A 17,181-nucleotide genomic window follows, 5' to 3' on the forward strand; every position below is an offset into this window, starting at 1 on the left:
CAAACACTCAATAGATATGTGATGAATGAATCAACATTACCAAATTGCCCCTCAGTACAGTTGTAACAATCACATTCTGTTTCAATGTGTAAATGTGTTTTGGGATGGAGAGGAGAGGGAGAGAGAGAATCAGGCAGGCTTCACACCCAGCGTGGACCTCGATGCAGTGCTCAATCTCACAGCCCTGAGATCGTGACCTGAGCTGAAATCAAGAGTCAGACGCTTAACCGACTGAGCCACCCAGGTGCCCTAAAATGTAGACGTTGGTCATGCGATTTATTTGTGGAATGAACGTGTCATTATTCATTAACCCAGTCAGTCTCTTATCAAAGGCTGTTTTGTTTGGTTCCAGTTCTTTCTGTTATAAATAGCATTGTGATAAACGTCTTTATAAGCCCTTATCAAGATTTAAAACAAATTTTAATAGGTCCTATTTTTAAAGTTCTTGATATATTTTGCCAAATCACTCTCCAGAGATATTAAACTAATTTCCACTTCCCTGCCCACCGGAGCCTGAAGGAGCCAACTTGGCTGCACTCTTCCCAATGTGAATTTTAACACTGCAAACATTCTAGGGTAGTTTCAGGGGGAAATTATACCTCCTCTAATAGCATGGAAAACTATGTAAGGGGTGATGCACTCCTGCAAGGTTCTTTGAAGGGCAAAAAGGGGTGGAAACCCAATACTGGTTGGGTGTCATTGCCACCGCCTAAGACCGGGGAAAGGGATTAGGGAATCAGAGAAAGAGGGAGACTTGGAGACGGGCCTCAGGCTCTGTTGCATTTGTACCCATGGGATTTTAGAAGCGATGACAGAGTGACAACATGGAGAGGTCGGTGTCATTGAAAGAATTTAACGCTTACATTTCCCAAGAGGACAGGGCACGCCAGGCCCTGAAGAGGACCACATGGGGAAGCACCAGGTTTAGTCAGGAGGCAGAAGCAGGACTGAGGGAAAGCCTGAGCCAGAGCCTTTTGGGGGGGTTTCTGCAGGAAAGGCAAGGCAGGGCAGATGAACTAGCTTAGGACTGGCCGGCTTGTTTAATCTTCATTAGGCTGGTACCTGGCTGCGGCATGATTCTGGGTCAGGCCAAAATCTTGACTTGGCATATGGGCTGGATAAGGAAGTGGCATAAGAAAGATGTGCTCCAGGCAGAGCTTTTTGCAATCATCTAAAAATTGGCTAGTTCTGGGAGACACTGTCTCTCTCCAGCCAGCAAGCTTTTTCAGATGTCTAAACATCAGGGACACTTGGGTGGCTAGTCAGTTAATCATCTGACTTTGGCTCAGATCATGATCCCATGACAGGGGATCCAGGATACCACGACTCACACCCCATACTAAAGGGCAAGAAAGGATCCTGGGATGGCGAAGGGGATTGGTGAGTCAGCTCTGGGACTTTCACAGGGAGCCTGGACCTTCTGGCCACCCCCACAACCCACTTTTCCTACCCCCAATCCCCAGGTGTCCACCCAGCTTCGCTCAGGTCATCACCACACCCAAGGTCTGAATTTGGAGGTGTGCATGACGTTTAATCTGGCACAGGTAAGGATGTGGCAGAAGTGACAGCCATTCACAAGGACAGAGCAAGAAAATTTCCCTCACAGCTTCAGGTCATGTGGTCCTGAACAGTGTGCAAACTGACTTTAGAGTTTGTTGGGTGACACTTTCGAGGCCGCACTATTGAGGCTAGTGACATAGTTGAGTTTCTCCCCCTCCTTCCCCTGGGATTGTCCCTTTCAGACCATTCCCACAGCCCTGTAATGAAGCAAAGGGCAGCAGGGCTGGGCTGTAGAGACTGACTCCAACACTGGGCCCACCATCCGGGTGGACCTGTTGGGTGAACCCCCCAGGCAGAGCAGTGGGAAGGGAGTAGGACAAAGGAAGGCAAGGGGAGGCAAGGCTGAGCAGGCACCTCCCAGTGCTCCCTCCCGGTGCCCATCTGTGTCCCTTTTCCTGCAGCCCTCAGCATCTCCCCACAAACCCTCTCCTCCTAAGGCCCAGCTCCCTGGCCACTCAGCACAAGCTTCCTCGCCCTGCTGCTTGCCCAGCTCTGCCACCTGCCCCACGTCATATCCTGACCACCAGCCCTCACCATGCTGGGCTCCGGCCCATAGGTGGGGACGGTGGCACCATGGGAATGACATGCCACCATTCAATTCCAACAGAGGGGTGGCATGGGAAGTCAGTGGGGGAAAAGGAAGGGAAAGACACACAGTGGGCACACACTCAGTAGTCTATGCAGGGGTGTGTGGAAGTGCCTGGAGGCCTTTTGGTTGTTACAATGACTAGGGGGGCCACTGGCATTGAGAGCTGGGGGTTGGGTGCCAAGGCAGAGTATACAGGACAGTAGAGCTCAGTGAAGAACCGCCCACCCAAAGTGTCAGTAACGTCCTCCCATTCCCCCAATCCCTCAGCCCCCTTCTACAAACAAACAAACAAACAAAAAAAAAAAAAACACCACACACAGAAAGAAGGACGGGAGGGTGGGAAGAAGGGAAGGAAGGAAGGAAATAAGAAGCAGGAAGAGGAAAAGGAAGGAAGGAAGGACAAACACGTGTGGCCCTAGCCCGTCCCCTGCGCATGAGGCAGGCGAGCTGCTAGTCCGATCATGAGTAGTGTCCCTACGCACTAGAGGATGCAGACCCCCCCCCACCAGGAGACCTAAACAATCCTGTCACCAAAACTCTTCTTTTGGTTGAGAAAACAGGATTTCCCCCAGACACATGGCTGGGGGTGGTGGTGAAAAGTTTCCTCCTGGGCTCCCTGAACAGGGTGCCACATCAACTCCTGGGACCACCCACCCAGGTCTCAGAGTGACTCTTGGGCCCCGGGGCAGTAGAGACACAGTGGAATGAGATGTTACCCTGCAGGGCCAGAGTGAACACCACCAGCAGGCACCGTTAACTGAGAGAGACTGACAAAGCCTTGGAAGGGAAAAAAACAAAAGCAGGTCTGAGCTGCAGTGAGAATCTGGGCTTGAGACTCTGTCCCTAGTTAAGAGCTGACGTCTATGGTTGGGGGTGGGGGGGCCTGCTATCCTGTGAACACCCAGGAGCTCCTCCAGCACCTGCCAAGATAGGCCCAGGCCCTGTGCTTTCCTCAGAAAACCATTTCAGGCTCTACCCATCATGTGACCTGTATTCGTTTCCTAGGGCTGCCGTTACACAACGGCCACAAACTGGGTGGCTTAAAACAACAGAAATCTGTTCTCTCACAGTTTTAGAGACTTTAGAAATCCAAATTTGAGATGTTGGCAGGACCGTTGTCTCTCTGAAGGCTATGGAAAAGAGTCCTTTTTTACGTCTTCCTAGCTTCCGCTGGTTGCCAACAATCCTTGGTCTTCCTTAGCTTGCAACTACATCACTCCAGCCTCTGCCTCTGTCATCAAGCGGCATTCTGTGTGTGTGTGTGTGTGTGCGTGCGTCCAAATCTCTCTCTTTTTATAAAGACACTAGTTATTGGATTAAGGCCCATCCTACTCCAACATGATCTCATCTTAACTTGATTACACCTGCAAAGGCTCTGTTTCCATCCCATGTACCAGGGGTAAAGACTTAAATCTATCTTGGAGGGTGGGAGGCGGACACAATTCAACCCAGTACAGTGATCAAGCTCCAAATCTCTACTCCTGTTACTCAAAGTGTGATCTATGGAGCATGGGGATCGCTCCCAGGGTTTTGTTACAAAGCAGATTCTGGTTCGTAGGTCTGGGAGGGGGCCCCGGATTCTGTGTTTCTACTGTACAGACTTACCGTCCACCATTCCCACATATATACCTGGACATCAGCTAAACTCAGCCCTCGCTGATGCCAGAACACCGCCACCAGGATCTCCCTGACCAGCTCTGTTTGGGCTACTGCGATAGCCTCCTGTCCCTGCCTTCTCTGTGTTAAAAAACAAAATACAGGGATGCCTGGGTGGTTCAGTCAGTAGAGCATGCAACTCTTGATCTTGGGGTTGTAAGTTCCAGCCCCACATTGGGTGTAGGTTACTTAAAAATAAAATATTTAAAAATAAGCAAACCAAACACAACCAAGTAAATTTGAAGATCTAATTGGCTTTATTAAATGGTGCGTGAATATGATGAATACGGCACCGACTGAGCCACCCAGGCTCCCCTGAAGTTTTCTTTTTAACATCTGCAGTCCACCCTCCACCCTTACTAGAGTAGTATTATTACCAACAAAGTGAGTCCACTCCTTGGTGAGCTATAGACAGAAACTGTACTAGGTGGTTGCCTCACAAGGTCACTATCTTTGTACAAACAAAGAGATTGTGGGAATGACTTCCAAAGCCTTGACTCCCTGAACAAAGAGAAGCAGGCCCCTTTTATTAGGCCTTGACATGAATATTGAGGGGGATTTTACCATTATAATGAGGCTGAGCACTTTCTGAATCATCTGTCAGGCACCATCCTCAAATGTTTCTTTTTCTGTTCCAGCAGTTGGTTAGCTCCTTTCCAAAATGTAAGACCGACAGGCAGAAGCTTCTAGAGTTTCTTGAGTTCAGGAGGTCAGTTCTAAGTTCAGAGGGCTTAGGCCAGTGACAGTAATTTAAAGGTATAAACAGCCACAGCTTTGCTTAAAATCCTCACATCGGGGGCGCTTGGGTGGCTCAGTGGGGTAAGCATCTGCCTTCTTTTTTTTTTTTTTTAAGATTTTATTTATTTATTTATTTGACAGAGAGAGACAGCCAGTGAAAGAGGGAACACAAGCAGGGGGAGTGTGAGAGGAAGAAGCAGGCTCCCAGCGGAGGAGCCTGATGTGGGGCTCGATCCCAGAACACTGGGATCACGCCCTGAGCCGAAGGCAGAGGCTTAACGACTGCGCCACCCAGGTGCCCCTAAGCATCTGCCTTCAGCTTAGGTCATGATCCCAGGGTCCTGGGGTCAGGCTCCCTGCTCAGTGAAGAGCTTTCTTCTCCCTCTCCCTCTGCTCCTCCCCCTACTTGTGCTCTCTCTCTCTCTCTCTCTCTCTCTCTCAAATAAATAAAATCTTAAAACACACACACACACACACACACACACACACTCTCTCTCTCTCACATCGCCTTGTGTTTACAATAAAACCCAAGCTTTAAACGTTGACAGGCAGAGCCCTGGAGCTCCCCTCACTCCTCACCCTTTGACGCTCACTGGCTGAACTCCAACTACACTGGCTGGTTCTTTCTTTCCAGTTCTAAGGACAGTGCACATGGGGTCCCCCCTACCTGCACGGTGAGCTTCCAGGTCTTCACACATGGCTCCTTAGAGCCTTCAGGTTTCTATTCAAATGCCACCCACTCTGGGGGGCCCTTCTTGGTCACCCAACATGCCTCTACCCCACGGGGCTTTTACGTCTCTTACTGCACCAAGCCCACTCCAAACATTATTTTCTACCTTCACCCCAATCTCTAAGTTCCCTAGGGCAGCAACACGAGGACACAGTAAGGCCTCAAAAAATGAGTATGTGAAAGAAAGAAAATAAAAAAGAATTAAAGCATGATTGGCAAGGGGGGATAGGGTGGCTGGGTGATGGACATCGGGGAGGGTATGTGTTGTGGTGAATGCTGTGTGTTGTGTAAGACTAATGAATCACAGACCTGTACCCCTGAAACAAATAATACATTATATGTTAATAATTTGAAAATAATAATAGAAAGAATTATTGGCAAGACCTCTAGGGCACGGATGTTGTTTGGGGCTTTATTTTTATTTTTATTTTTTTATAATAATTTTTTATTATGTTATGTTAGTCACCATACAGTACATCCCTAGTTTTTGATGTAATGTTCCATGATTCATTACTTGCATTTTTAAACCTCTCTTTGAAATTGGCTGGCCGCAATGTAAGCACGAGCAAGCTACATTTCGCACGTTTAGACAGGTGGCGGGAATGAGAGCGAGGCCAAGCGGCGCCCAGCCAGCAGGGGGCAGCCGAGCTCCCTCCGGCCCCTCCCAGGCTCCGCCTCTCCCCCCCACCATATGTCCCGCCCCCGCGCCTCACCGCGCACCTCTCCCGCCTCCACTTCCGCTTTGGGTGAGCTCAGAGCTCGCCGTTTCCGGCGGCGCCGCGTGGAGCTCTGCGGCTTGGAAGCCGTCGCCATGGCGGTCTTTGCTGGCCCGGCCAAGCCGTTCCTGTCGCTGAACCCGCAGGAAGAGGCCAAGTTTCAGAAGGAGGTGGCGCAGGCTCGCCGGCGCGCCAAGCAGGTGAGCAGCCACCGCGGATCGGACTGAGAGGAGTGGGCACACGGGTCCGCGTCTGGTTCCCTGCCCTGGCGCGTCTCGTCCTCCTCACACCTGTGCTCCCTCCAGCTTCTCCCAGGGTGGGCCGCAGACCTCACGAGCTTGAAGGCCAGCGTCTCCCCGAGACCGACAGGGTTATGCTGATTGGGAGATGGGGTTTGGCCGTGTAGGCCTTAGGGTCGTCTTACGGAAATACGGGGGAGGTAATTGGGGTGATGCAAGAGGAGGGCCAGCTGTTGGGAATGGACTCTCAAACCCCAAATCCTCCTGAGGTTAGAGCTGCCACTCCTCCGCTTTGCCCCCGAATTTGGGAGGTTTGTTTGCCTGGTTGGTGATTTTGAAGTTCTTAAAAGACAAAGTTTGCCGAGTTCCATTTACTGACTATGGCCCCTGGCATCAACTTATATTTGCCTTGTTTTTTAGCATAAAATACACGTTTGGAAAAGTTAAAAGTGCTTGTTATGGAAGGTAAGGGAATGATGACCGAAGTGCTGAAAGGTTGGTGGACATTGTGAAGCACAGTGTCTCGAAATTGTTCGGTTAGGCGGGTGTGAGGCAATGGTGATCCGCAAGCAAAGTTGAAGGGTACGTTTATGTGGAGTTTAGCCAGATTTAAAGTGATGTGTTCACAAAGATTTACTTGCCTATGCATTGATTCAGCATGTAGGTATTGAGCGTTTACAGGGTGCCGGGTGCTGCAGTACCGGCTAACACCCTCCACTACTTGACTGTTGTCCTCCTGAGAAGGTAGACGTTAAACACCTAATTTTTCAGCTACTATTCTGTAAATGGAAATATAAGGCAGGTTTTTGATCTTTTGTCTTGGACTGGGAAATTGGGGTTTTACAAGTGGTGTTGCAATGTGATTTTTTCTTAATTAAAATTTGTATTTGCCTGGTCTATATGTCTTCAGCCACAGGAGAAAGAAAAACTGACTCCTGGAGTAATCTATGTGGGCCACTTACCTCCAGCACTTTACGAAACCCAGATTCGGGCATATTTCTCCCAGTTTGGCGCTGTTACAAGATTCAGACTGTCCAGAAGTAAAAGGGTAAGATTAAATTAGATTTTGTTTCTTACAAGTATGTAAGTTTTGACAGCTTACAGAATGTTCATATATTATTGTTTGTCACAGTGCATTTCAGAAAGGGTAAGATTTAGAACCTGAAACTGAAAAGAGCAAAATCAGTGTTACTGTAAATGTTTGTTTTACTATTAGAATTGCCCCAAATCCTCAAGTTAAATTGATAATCCTGATAAATGAGTTGTACTTATTCTGTGGTTACTAAGCCAGGTATACATGAGCTTCTGTTTGAGGAGCAAGTATGAACATCTTCTTGTGTTAGCCTCTGGCACAGACATCCCTTTAATAGCAAAGGTTTGTACAGTGAGTAGTTAAGAATAAGGAGATTGAAGCCAGACCACCTAGGTTTGAGCGCTGGCTATACAGGTCACTAGTTGTGTGACCTTGGACATATTATGTAATTTTCCTATGTTTCAGTTTTCTAGTTTGTAAAATATGAATAAAATACCATCCACCTCCTAGGAGAATATAATCAAACATTAAACAAGGTAACAAATGCAGAGTTCTTAGAACAATATCTGATACAGTAAACCCTTTATAAATGTTATTGTTATATTGTACCTGCCTCCTAATAAAGAAAAGTTTGTATGGTTTGTTTCTGAAATAGAGGAATGGCCACTTTATTTTCTTCCCTGCACACATCCACTTTTGGTTGTAACCATAAACCTCTCACTGTTGGAATCTGTTTTTTCTTGATAGTTTTTCCACATTTTGTCAAAGTTAAATTTTATATTTGATTTGGTATGTGAGGGGATAGGGTATGCATCCACCATCTGCTGGTTGTGGTAAAATCACAGATACTAAGTTATGTTGTCAATGCAACATGTTTGCATTAAAGAGGATTTTAAATTTAAAATGCCCTAGTATCTCTTCCATCCTAACCAAAATAACATTTTGCCTGTATTCCTCCCCTTGTTTTTCCATTTCCCTGTTTATAATGTTTGCTTATTATGTGGGTGAGATATTTTAAACATCCCAAAGTCTGCTAGAGTGTTTAGTGGCTATTTGGTAATCCACCATTCGCTTTTATCAAATATCAACTTGATCTCATACTTGTTTCAGATCTTTGTTCTTTAAGAAATGAATTATAGGTAGACTTGAGGGCCCATTTGCCCCTTCCCAGTCCCCTTCATTTTTTCCCCTTGTCCAGGGAATTACTATTCATGAATCCAGTGCTCTTCATTACTCTGTGTTTTAAATTTTTACCACGTGTTCATGTCTGAATGAATATACATTGTATATTTAAGTCTATATTTTATCATTCTTTAACTTAATTTTTTCATTAATCTGTTTATAACTTTGTCCATGAAACTCCAGTGCACTCATCGTCGTGGCTGTGTTCCTTTGCTTGAATATATTAAAGTTTATCCATCTTCTTATTAAATATTAGGGTTTTGGTTTCGTGGGGGTTTTTTTGGTTTTGTTTTGTTTGTTTTTACAATTATAGATGAAACTGGTAGGGACATTGTTTGTGCGGGTGTAGGCATATTTTTCTAGAACAGCATTTTCCAGACTTTGGACCCACCATAAGAAGTAAGTTTTACAGCACAAGCCTGCACACACATACCTGTATGTAAACATAATAGAAATAAGTCATATGAGGCAATACTTAACCTTTCTATTCTTTGGTTTTTGCTTTTCTGACCCACTAAATTGATTCTGTTGCCTTTTTAAAGGTCACATTCTGAGTTTGAAAATTACTGCTTTACAGAATATCCTGAGTCACTGAGTATAGAATGCTCATGGTTTTTGTATCTGCCTTACTCTGTGACATTTAATATCATTATGTGTGTGTTGGCCATTAGAACTCCCATCTTCTGTGAACTGCCTGTTCACATGTTTTGCCCTTTTTTTACTGTTATCTTTTCTGAAAACTTTTTTCTGCATTTTCTGGGACATGATTTTGCAAATGTTTTCCCAGATTGCAGTATAGTCATTGTTCTCCTCACTTTTATATTTGAAAATGTTCAAGCCTGCAGGCAGGTAGAAAGAATAGTGTGATGAACATCCCTGCCCCCCCACCTGGATTCACCTGTTATTAACATCCTGACACATTAGCTTCATCTCTTTACCTGTCCTCTAGAACATACACTTTTTTGTTTTGCTGAGCCTTTTGAAGAAAGTGACAGTCATAACACTAAATATTTGAACATAATTTTAGGAATAGGACATTTTTCTACATAACTGCAATATAATGTACTGTGCATCTGCATACATTGCCAGTAGTCCCAAATGTCTTTAGTTATTTTTTTCCCTACCCATCCTGGAATCCAGTCAAGGTTCATGCACTGTATTTGGTTCTAGCTCTTTAGCATATCTTGAACAATCTTCTTGCCCATTTTTGCTTAATTGTTTTGCTTTTCTTGACATTGGCTTTTCTGAAGTTTAGGTCAGTGTCTTACAGAAAGGTTGCTTCTTAAGGAGGTGCACTAAAATTTACCATTTCCAGCATTGTTGTTGCGTAATAAAGGTGCCGTTTCCGCCACTCACACCAATATTGACTGCTTGCTCAGTACTTCCAACGTTCTAGGATTTCTAGGTAACATAGGTCAAAGTGTTTGGCGCAGTTTTTTGGTTTTTGTTTGTTTAATCTCTACACCCAACGTGAAGCTCAAACTTAGAACCCTTGAGATCAAGAGTCACATGCTCTATCAACTGAGCCAGCCAGGCACTCCTGGCTTTTTTGGTTTGGGGTTTGTTTTTTGTTTGTTTGTTTGTTTGTTTTAAGTCACTTGATGTGTATTTTCAAATCCCTTTTCAGAAGGTTGATATCAGTTGATAATGTGGTACAGTAAGTTGAATATCACAGCATGTCTCTTCCACACCACCATCTTTCCCCTCCCTATTAAGAGCTAGGATTATAAAGAATTTTCGGACATACTAATTTTTACCAAAATCCTCTTGTTGCAGATAACTAAACAGTGGACATGTCCAAGTTGCTGGTTAGTGACACCACTGGTGCTGGAAATGAGCCTCCTGGTCATTGAGTCGTTTCCTGTTTCCATAATTGTTCACCAGTTTTGATCCATATCCAAAGATATGCTTAATGCAAAATTATGAAATATTCCTATTATTACAGGGCGGAAAGATTTGTTTTTTTCTACCCTCCTAGGTTCTCTGGCTGAGACCCTGTAAATCTGTCCTGCTTTTAGGCAAATGGAGGAGGGCAAAGGGCTTTTTTGTCATCTACTACTTCCCATTTGCTTTCAGCTCAAAGTAATCCTTATACCAATGTAAAATATTTGGGGATGGCATGTTCTGTCACCCTGCAGGAACATTTGCATGCTTCACAGACTGTGTGGAGCGCTTATGAATTATTTCTTCATAACAACCCTGTGAGAGTGGTTATTTTGTCCCCATTTAATAGAATGAAAAGCTGAGATTTAATGTTACTTACCTAATTGTCACAGCTGGGAGCCGAACCTGGGCATTTGAATGCTAGAACCCATGCTCTTGTTACTAAGACAGGTGAAAAAATCCACTTTATGTTGTGGTGCTGAGGGCAAGAACCTAGGACATGCATTTCAGAAGATGTTGGCAGCGTCCCTTTACCGTCAGTTGTGAAGATGATCCGTCATTAGTAAACATGAAAATGAGCACATTATTGATTAGCTTGGCAACACTGAGGAGTTAGTTTCTCCCCAGTTCTTAATGTATAAAGTGAGAATTAGATTACCTGCGTTCTTTGCAAAACATCACACTATTCTCTGGGCATTGTTAATACATGAATAAAGTGACTATCCGTGAAATTGGTAATGAGTAAAGGACTGTGGGCCTTACCAGATTTCCTTCATGTGGTAAATTCCAGCTGCATTAGTAGTGTATTTATCATATAATCAAAGTTCTAGGAATACTTCAAAATCAGTGGCATGTCCGACTATTTTGGATCTTTTCTTTCTAATACATTTCATTTTCACGTAATCTCTACACCCGGTGTGGAGCTCAAACTCACAATCCCGAGATCAAGAGTTGTATGCTCTAGAGCCAGCCAGGCACCCCAGATCTTATCTTTTCCCATAACAGCCCCTGCACTGTGCAGTGAAGTTAGAATCAAAGGTGTCATAATGTTATTTGACATTTAAATTAATGGCATTTTAGGACTTCCAAGACCCGTTAGAATTTGATCATTTTACTTTTTGTGGTGGGTTTTCCATTGCAGACTGGAAATAGTAAAGGCTATGCGTTTGTGGAGTTTGCATCTGAAGATGTTGCTAAGATAGTTGCTGACACAATGAACAACTACCTTTTTGGTGAAAGACTCTTAAAGTGTAAGTGCTTTTCTCTTACCCGTGGGATTGCGTGGATGCCTGCTGCTGCTGGATAGCTGTGCTGTGAAAGACACATTACTTAGCTACTTGGATGTCCCACTTCATCTCTGGGATGAGTCTCTTAAGTGTTTAAGTGCAAGGATATGAGTGCATTTTCTAGACAGATTCTAGTTGGAATTTTAAAATCTTCCAGAGTAAGAGCTGTTTTTATGCTAAGGTGGAATTGGGATAAGTTACATTGGAAGAGCAGCTGACCCATCCCTGATGGGATACAGATGGCTTCCTGAGGTATCATTGAGGTTGAAACCTAAAGATTAGATAGGAGTGAGCCAGGGAGAGGGAGTTACCACCCCTGGCTTGATGGGACAGCAAGTGCAAAGTGAGATGTGACTAACCGTACCTACTTGCCTATGAAGGAATGTGAGGAGAATAGCAAGAGATGAGAGGAGGTCAGGTTACTGAAAGCCTGAAAAATCTGGGAGTTTAGAATATATCCTGAGGGCAGTGGGAAGCCACAAATAGATTTTAGTTAGAATAACATGAAAGGCAAGAAGTCACGTTTCAGAGTTCATCTAAATGACATTGACTGCAGCCCTTCCACAAAAGAAGCCACATAAGGAGTAGATGAGTTCATCCTGCAGAAAGTGGAGCTGCCCACTGTGTGTTCCCCGAGCACCCCTGTCTGGAGCTCGGTGCCTCTGGAGGCAGAGTTAACTTTTGGCTTCTCTGTGTTGATGGTGGAGTGTGTGACCATACCTGGTGTCCGAGCCACACACATCTGTTCCCGTAGCTGGTGAGCTGCCCAAATAGCAGCATCTCTCTCAGGTCCTGTTGCTGTGACAGGGAAGCCCAGTGGCCTCATTGAGGTCCTGGGTTCATTTCACACCTAAAAAGCCTGGTTCTTACCAAGAGGAAATGGGGAAATAGATGTCCTAAAATGTGTCAGGGGACCCCATGGGTAGGATCAGTGCTGTGCTGTATCTGACTTTGAAAGATCACAGGAAAGGTTCTGAACTCTGATAAGAGTTCAGATGGAAGATTAGCCACATTGTCTTTTTGTTTTTGAATGGAAGTAGTATATTTAGGAGGTGAGCGCAGGAAAATAGTGGTAGGGAGTAGAGAAGTGAGAGAAGGAATCATTCATTGATGGTGTGTTAGCAAGCACATTACTTCTCAGGCAGTGGGCTCCATCCTGCCAGGTAACACGGGGAGACAGAATTATTCCAACTGACAGGCAAGGGAACTAGGGTATTTATCTATCAACTCCGTCATTGGTTGAGTGTTGATGCCAGCGGTTTTGGCCTGCCTTGCATATGGTCCCAGTGTTCTTCCATAGCCTGGAAAGGTCCCATAAGCAGAGAGCTGGAGATAAGCGGTAAGCTGGCTGAGTCCTGGAGAGGTAGATGCAGTGGAAAGTGATTCCTTGTGCTACATCAGGTCGCACAGCCTGAGGTCCTGGTAGTTCCGGGAACACCAGAGACCTGATGCCACCAAGACATTCCTTTATATGACTCATCTTGTTCACTTACGTATTTCTAGCTCTTGGAACAGTTCTTGGCATTTAATAAACAGATGTCTAATAATAATTGTTGGCTGTATGCTTTTCCTTTAGGGTTCTACTTTATTGTTTCGGTCTTCTCCATGTAAATGGGAGACATCATCTTGATTATGAGGTGGGGGGAATGACACTGGTGAAAACATTGAAATCTTCTCCCACTTGGTTGAAAACTTCTTTTGTTTAAATATAGGTCATTTTATACCACCCGAAAAAGTACACGAAGAACTTTTTAGAGAGTGGCATGTGCCATTTAAAAAGCCATCATATCCTGCAGTGAAACGGTATAATCAGAATCGGACACTTCTTCAAAAGCTGCAGATGGAGGAGCGATTTAAAAAGAAGGAAAAATTACTCAGGAAGAAATTAGCTAAAAAAGGAATTGATTATGATTTTCCTTCACTGGTAAATATTCCTTCACAGAATGTTTTTTGTATTTTTTCTTGGGGGTGGGATTTGTACCTCATTATTTATAATGTATTTATGGTTTTATACATAAAGTGTCTAGCCCAGTGTTGTCATGTGCTAGGCTTTGCCTAAATTTTTGAAACATTGCATCGTAGGGTTTTTTTTTTCTCTAAAGATTTTATTTACTTATTTGAGGGCGTGCACAAGTGGCAGGGTGGAGGGGTGAAGCAGATGCCCCCCACTGAGCAGGCAGCCCTACGCAGGGCTGAGCCTCAGGACCCCAAGATCGTGTCCTGAGCTGAAGGCAGACACTTAACCAACTGAGCTACCCAGGCGCCCCTGCATTGTAGTCCTTTCTAAAAGTTTGTTAGAGCAGATCCTATTATCTCCATTATACAGAAGAGGAAACTCTTTAATGGGATTAGCTAAGGGGTGCGGGGGTGGCTCAGTTGGTTATCCAGCAACTAGAAGACTGAGTTACCCTCCCTAGGCCCAGTTCCTGGTCGTTAATTCTTTGCTCAAATCCCACACATACTCTTTCGCAGGAGGTGTTAAAAGAGCGGGTTCCGTACTTGTGGGAACCTTGGGGGAGCTGGGACAGTGACGCTGGAAAACAGGCATTCAAGAAATGCCTCTCCGGTAGCCCATTTGCTGCTTTGTGCGAAAGCAGCCCTGCCTCGTCATCTAATCCTGAGCGTGGTCAGGATGGGGACTGCCTTTCCACGGCCTTCTCGTTCACATTTCTGATTCAGCTTGCTTTGCGGCCAGCTCCAGGTTTTGGCCCCACTTCAACCTCTACGGCTGTGCCCATTTGTTAGTTAGGCCCCCTCTTCCAGTTTTGCCCTTAAGATCGTGGGTTTTGCTTTTTAAATTGAAATGTGTCATTTGGGGACGATTTACTGATAATATGTGTAAAGTTCTAATTTACCATTATTTACATTAAAAATGTAAATAATGTGAGACTGCCAGTTCATTTCTTTATGTTTATTTAAGATTTTACATAAAAAGGAAAAAAGAAATGCATCAAACACTGGGCTTCAGAAATCTACAAATAGCCAGGTAAAATTTTATTTGTCGTATTACATGCCAGATAATATGGAAAGATAAATGGGGAATTACATTCAAGACTACTATTGGTGATAAATATGCAGATTGATGAAGTCCCTTAAAATTTATTGAAGGTCTTATCAAAGAAGAAGAAGAAGAAAAAGGTTTCACGTACTCCTGCCACTCCTGAGAAGACTGTGGATAGCCAGGTAAAATTGTCTTCAATGTCCTGGAAATGAGGTATTCTAGAAATGATTTGAAAGAGGAAAAGCAGGGGCACCTGACTGACTTCATTGGTGAAGCACGCAACTCTTAATCTCAGGGTCGTGAGTTCGAGCCCAATGTTGGATGTAGAGATTACTTTTAAAATAAATAAGTAAATAATTTTTTTTGAAGATTTTATTTGAGAGAGAGAACACAAGTTATGGGGAGAGGCAGAGGGAGAGTAAAAAGCAGACCGCCCATGAGCAGGGAGCCCTATGTTGGGCTCAGTCCCAGGACCCTGGGATTATGACCTGAGCCAAAGGCAGATGCTTAACTGACTGAGCCACCCAGGCGCCCCAATAAATATTTTGAAAAAAAAGGAAAAGGAAAGCAGTTCGTGCTGCTGTCACTTTACTAAAATTTCAGATTTCACCTTGTGATTGTTTTGGTAAATCCTCACTGGTGATCTAGCAGATACAGTGGGGGTAGCAAATCCTCACTGGTGATCTAGCAGATACAGTGAGGGTAGCAAATCCTCACTGGTGATCTAGCAGATACAGTGGGGGTAGCAAATCCTCACTGGTGATCTAGCAGATACAGTGCGGGTAGCAAATCCTCACTGGTGATCTAGCAGATACAGTGCGGGTAGCAAATCCTCACTGGTGATCTAGCAGATACAGTGCGGGTAGCAAATCCTCACTGGTGATCTAGCAGATACAGTGCGGGTAGCAAATCCTCACTGGTGATCTAGCAGATACAGTGCGGGTAGCAAATCCTCACTGGTGATCTAGCAGATACAGTGCGGGTAGCAAATCCTCACTGGTGATCTAGCAGATACAGTGCGGGTAGCAAATCCTCACTGGTGATCTAGCAGATACAGTGCGGGTAGCAAATCCTCACTGGTGATCTAGCAGATACAGTGCGGGTAGCAAAAGTTATTGTGAGGTTATTGCATTGTTTACCTTTCAGCAAAGTGACTGAGTCAGTAGGGAGAAATGAAGCCACTGTCTTTATAAATGTAAGTCTAGTTTTCTACCTAATAGTCTACAGTGGAGCATATTATGTGCAGCTATTATCACCAAAAGGGGAAAGCAAGCCTAAAATATCACGGCAGCTTGTAAAAATTCAGGGCAGGAGGTATGGGGGGTGGGGAGGTGAACTCATTCCTAATACCTTCCTATATTTCTGTCTTACAACCTCTTATTCGTTGAATCCAGGGCCCCACACCAGTTTGTACACCAACATTTTTGGAGAAACGAAAATCTGAAGTGGCTAAAATGAACGTTGATGATAAAGATAATGAAATTGTTTTCAAACAGCCCGTACCTGGTGTAAAAGAAGAAACACAAGAGACTCAAACATCTACACGTTCAAGAAAAAAAAGACAAAGGAAAAGCAATCAGTGATTCTGAATGTATTCTGTTTCTTCTGAAAAATGTGATTTTGGTGTGAGGGCGAATTCTTTGTATTTAACTAGATGCAATGGAATGCAACCATCGACAAGGTTCTTGGAGGAAAAACTGTCAGTTCACGTCAGTACGGAAGGCAGTCAGTAGCTGGCTTACCTGCCCTTGCTGAACTGCGAGGGTGCCCAGCTTGCAGGAGCCGGGCTCACGCTGCCTCTTTGTCCTGGTCTCTCGTTTTCTTTGCAGATTTCATAGCTGTCTTTAGTAACTCTGCCTGGATGGAAAAGTCACCATTTACTGCAGCTTTTGTTGTTATCATCAAATAAAATAAAATCTTGCTTGACCGTCTGCGTGGTTCTCTGTTAGGCGTGCACCTTTAACGCATAGGGCACTTCAGTGTCGTGTGCTTGAAACTGGACGTTAATTACATGGAGGGAGAGAAGTACATGTATGTGATCACTTTTACCATGTTAAGTTAGTTTTGGGTGGGTTAGCAAGATTTAATAACCGTCATTTTGTGTCTGTATCATGGATGTGGAATTGTATTTCAAGAATCAGTGACCAGCAAATAAATTTTTTCTACAGTTCATTTGTATTCAGATGGGACTTCGATGTCTTTTTTTTTTTTTTTAAGTTTTACTTAAATTGCAGTGTAGTTAACATTACTAGTTTCAGGTGTACAATACAGTGATTGAACACTTCATACATCACCCAGTGCTTCTCACAAGTACCCTCCTTAACCTCCATCTCCTATTCCCCCATCCCCTCACCCCCTCACCTTTGATAACATTGGTTGGTTCTCTCTTGTTACGAATCTGTTTCTTGGTTTGCCTCTTTTTTTTTCCTCTTTGGTCATTTGTTTTCTTAAATTCCGCATAGGTGAAATCATGTGGTGTTTGTCTTTCTCTCATTTTGCTTAGCGTAATACTCTATTTCCATGTTGTTGCAAATGGCAAGATTTTGTTCTTTTTTATGGCTCTAATA

General features: G+C 44.3%; 1 protein-coding gene across 1 annotated transcript; it reads left to right on the forward strand.

The window, feature by feature from the left end:
• The first annotated feature begins 5,998 nt into the window (after positions 1 to 5,998).
• On the forward strand, positions 5,999 to 16,541 carry NIFK (nucleolar protein interacting with the FHA domain of MKI67). The gene is made up of 7 exons (XM_026510171.4): positions 5,999 to 6,189; positions 7,139 to 7,276; positions 11,469 to 11,577; positions 13,326 to 13,537; positions 14,534 to 14,599; positions 14,722 to 14,796; positions 16,009 to 16,541. The coding sequence occupies exons 1-7, from the start codon at positions 6,085 to 6,087 to the stop codon at positions 16,195 to 16,197; spliced, it is 894 nt and encodes a 297-aa protein (XP_026365956.3). The 5' UTR covers positions 5,999 to 6,084; the 3' UTR covers positions 16,198 to 16,541.
• The last annotated feature ends 640 nt before the right edge of the window (positions 16,542 to 17,181 follow it).

The sequence above is a fragment of the Ursus arctos genome, unplaced genomic scaffold, assembly GCF_023065955.2.
Source record: "Ursus arctos isolate Adak ecotype North America unplaced genomic scaffold, UrsArc2.0 scaffold_1, whole genome shotgun sequence".
Lineage (NCBI taxonomy): Eukaryota > Metazoa > Chordata > Mammalia > Carnivora > Ursidae > Ursus > Ursus arctos.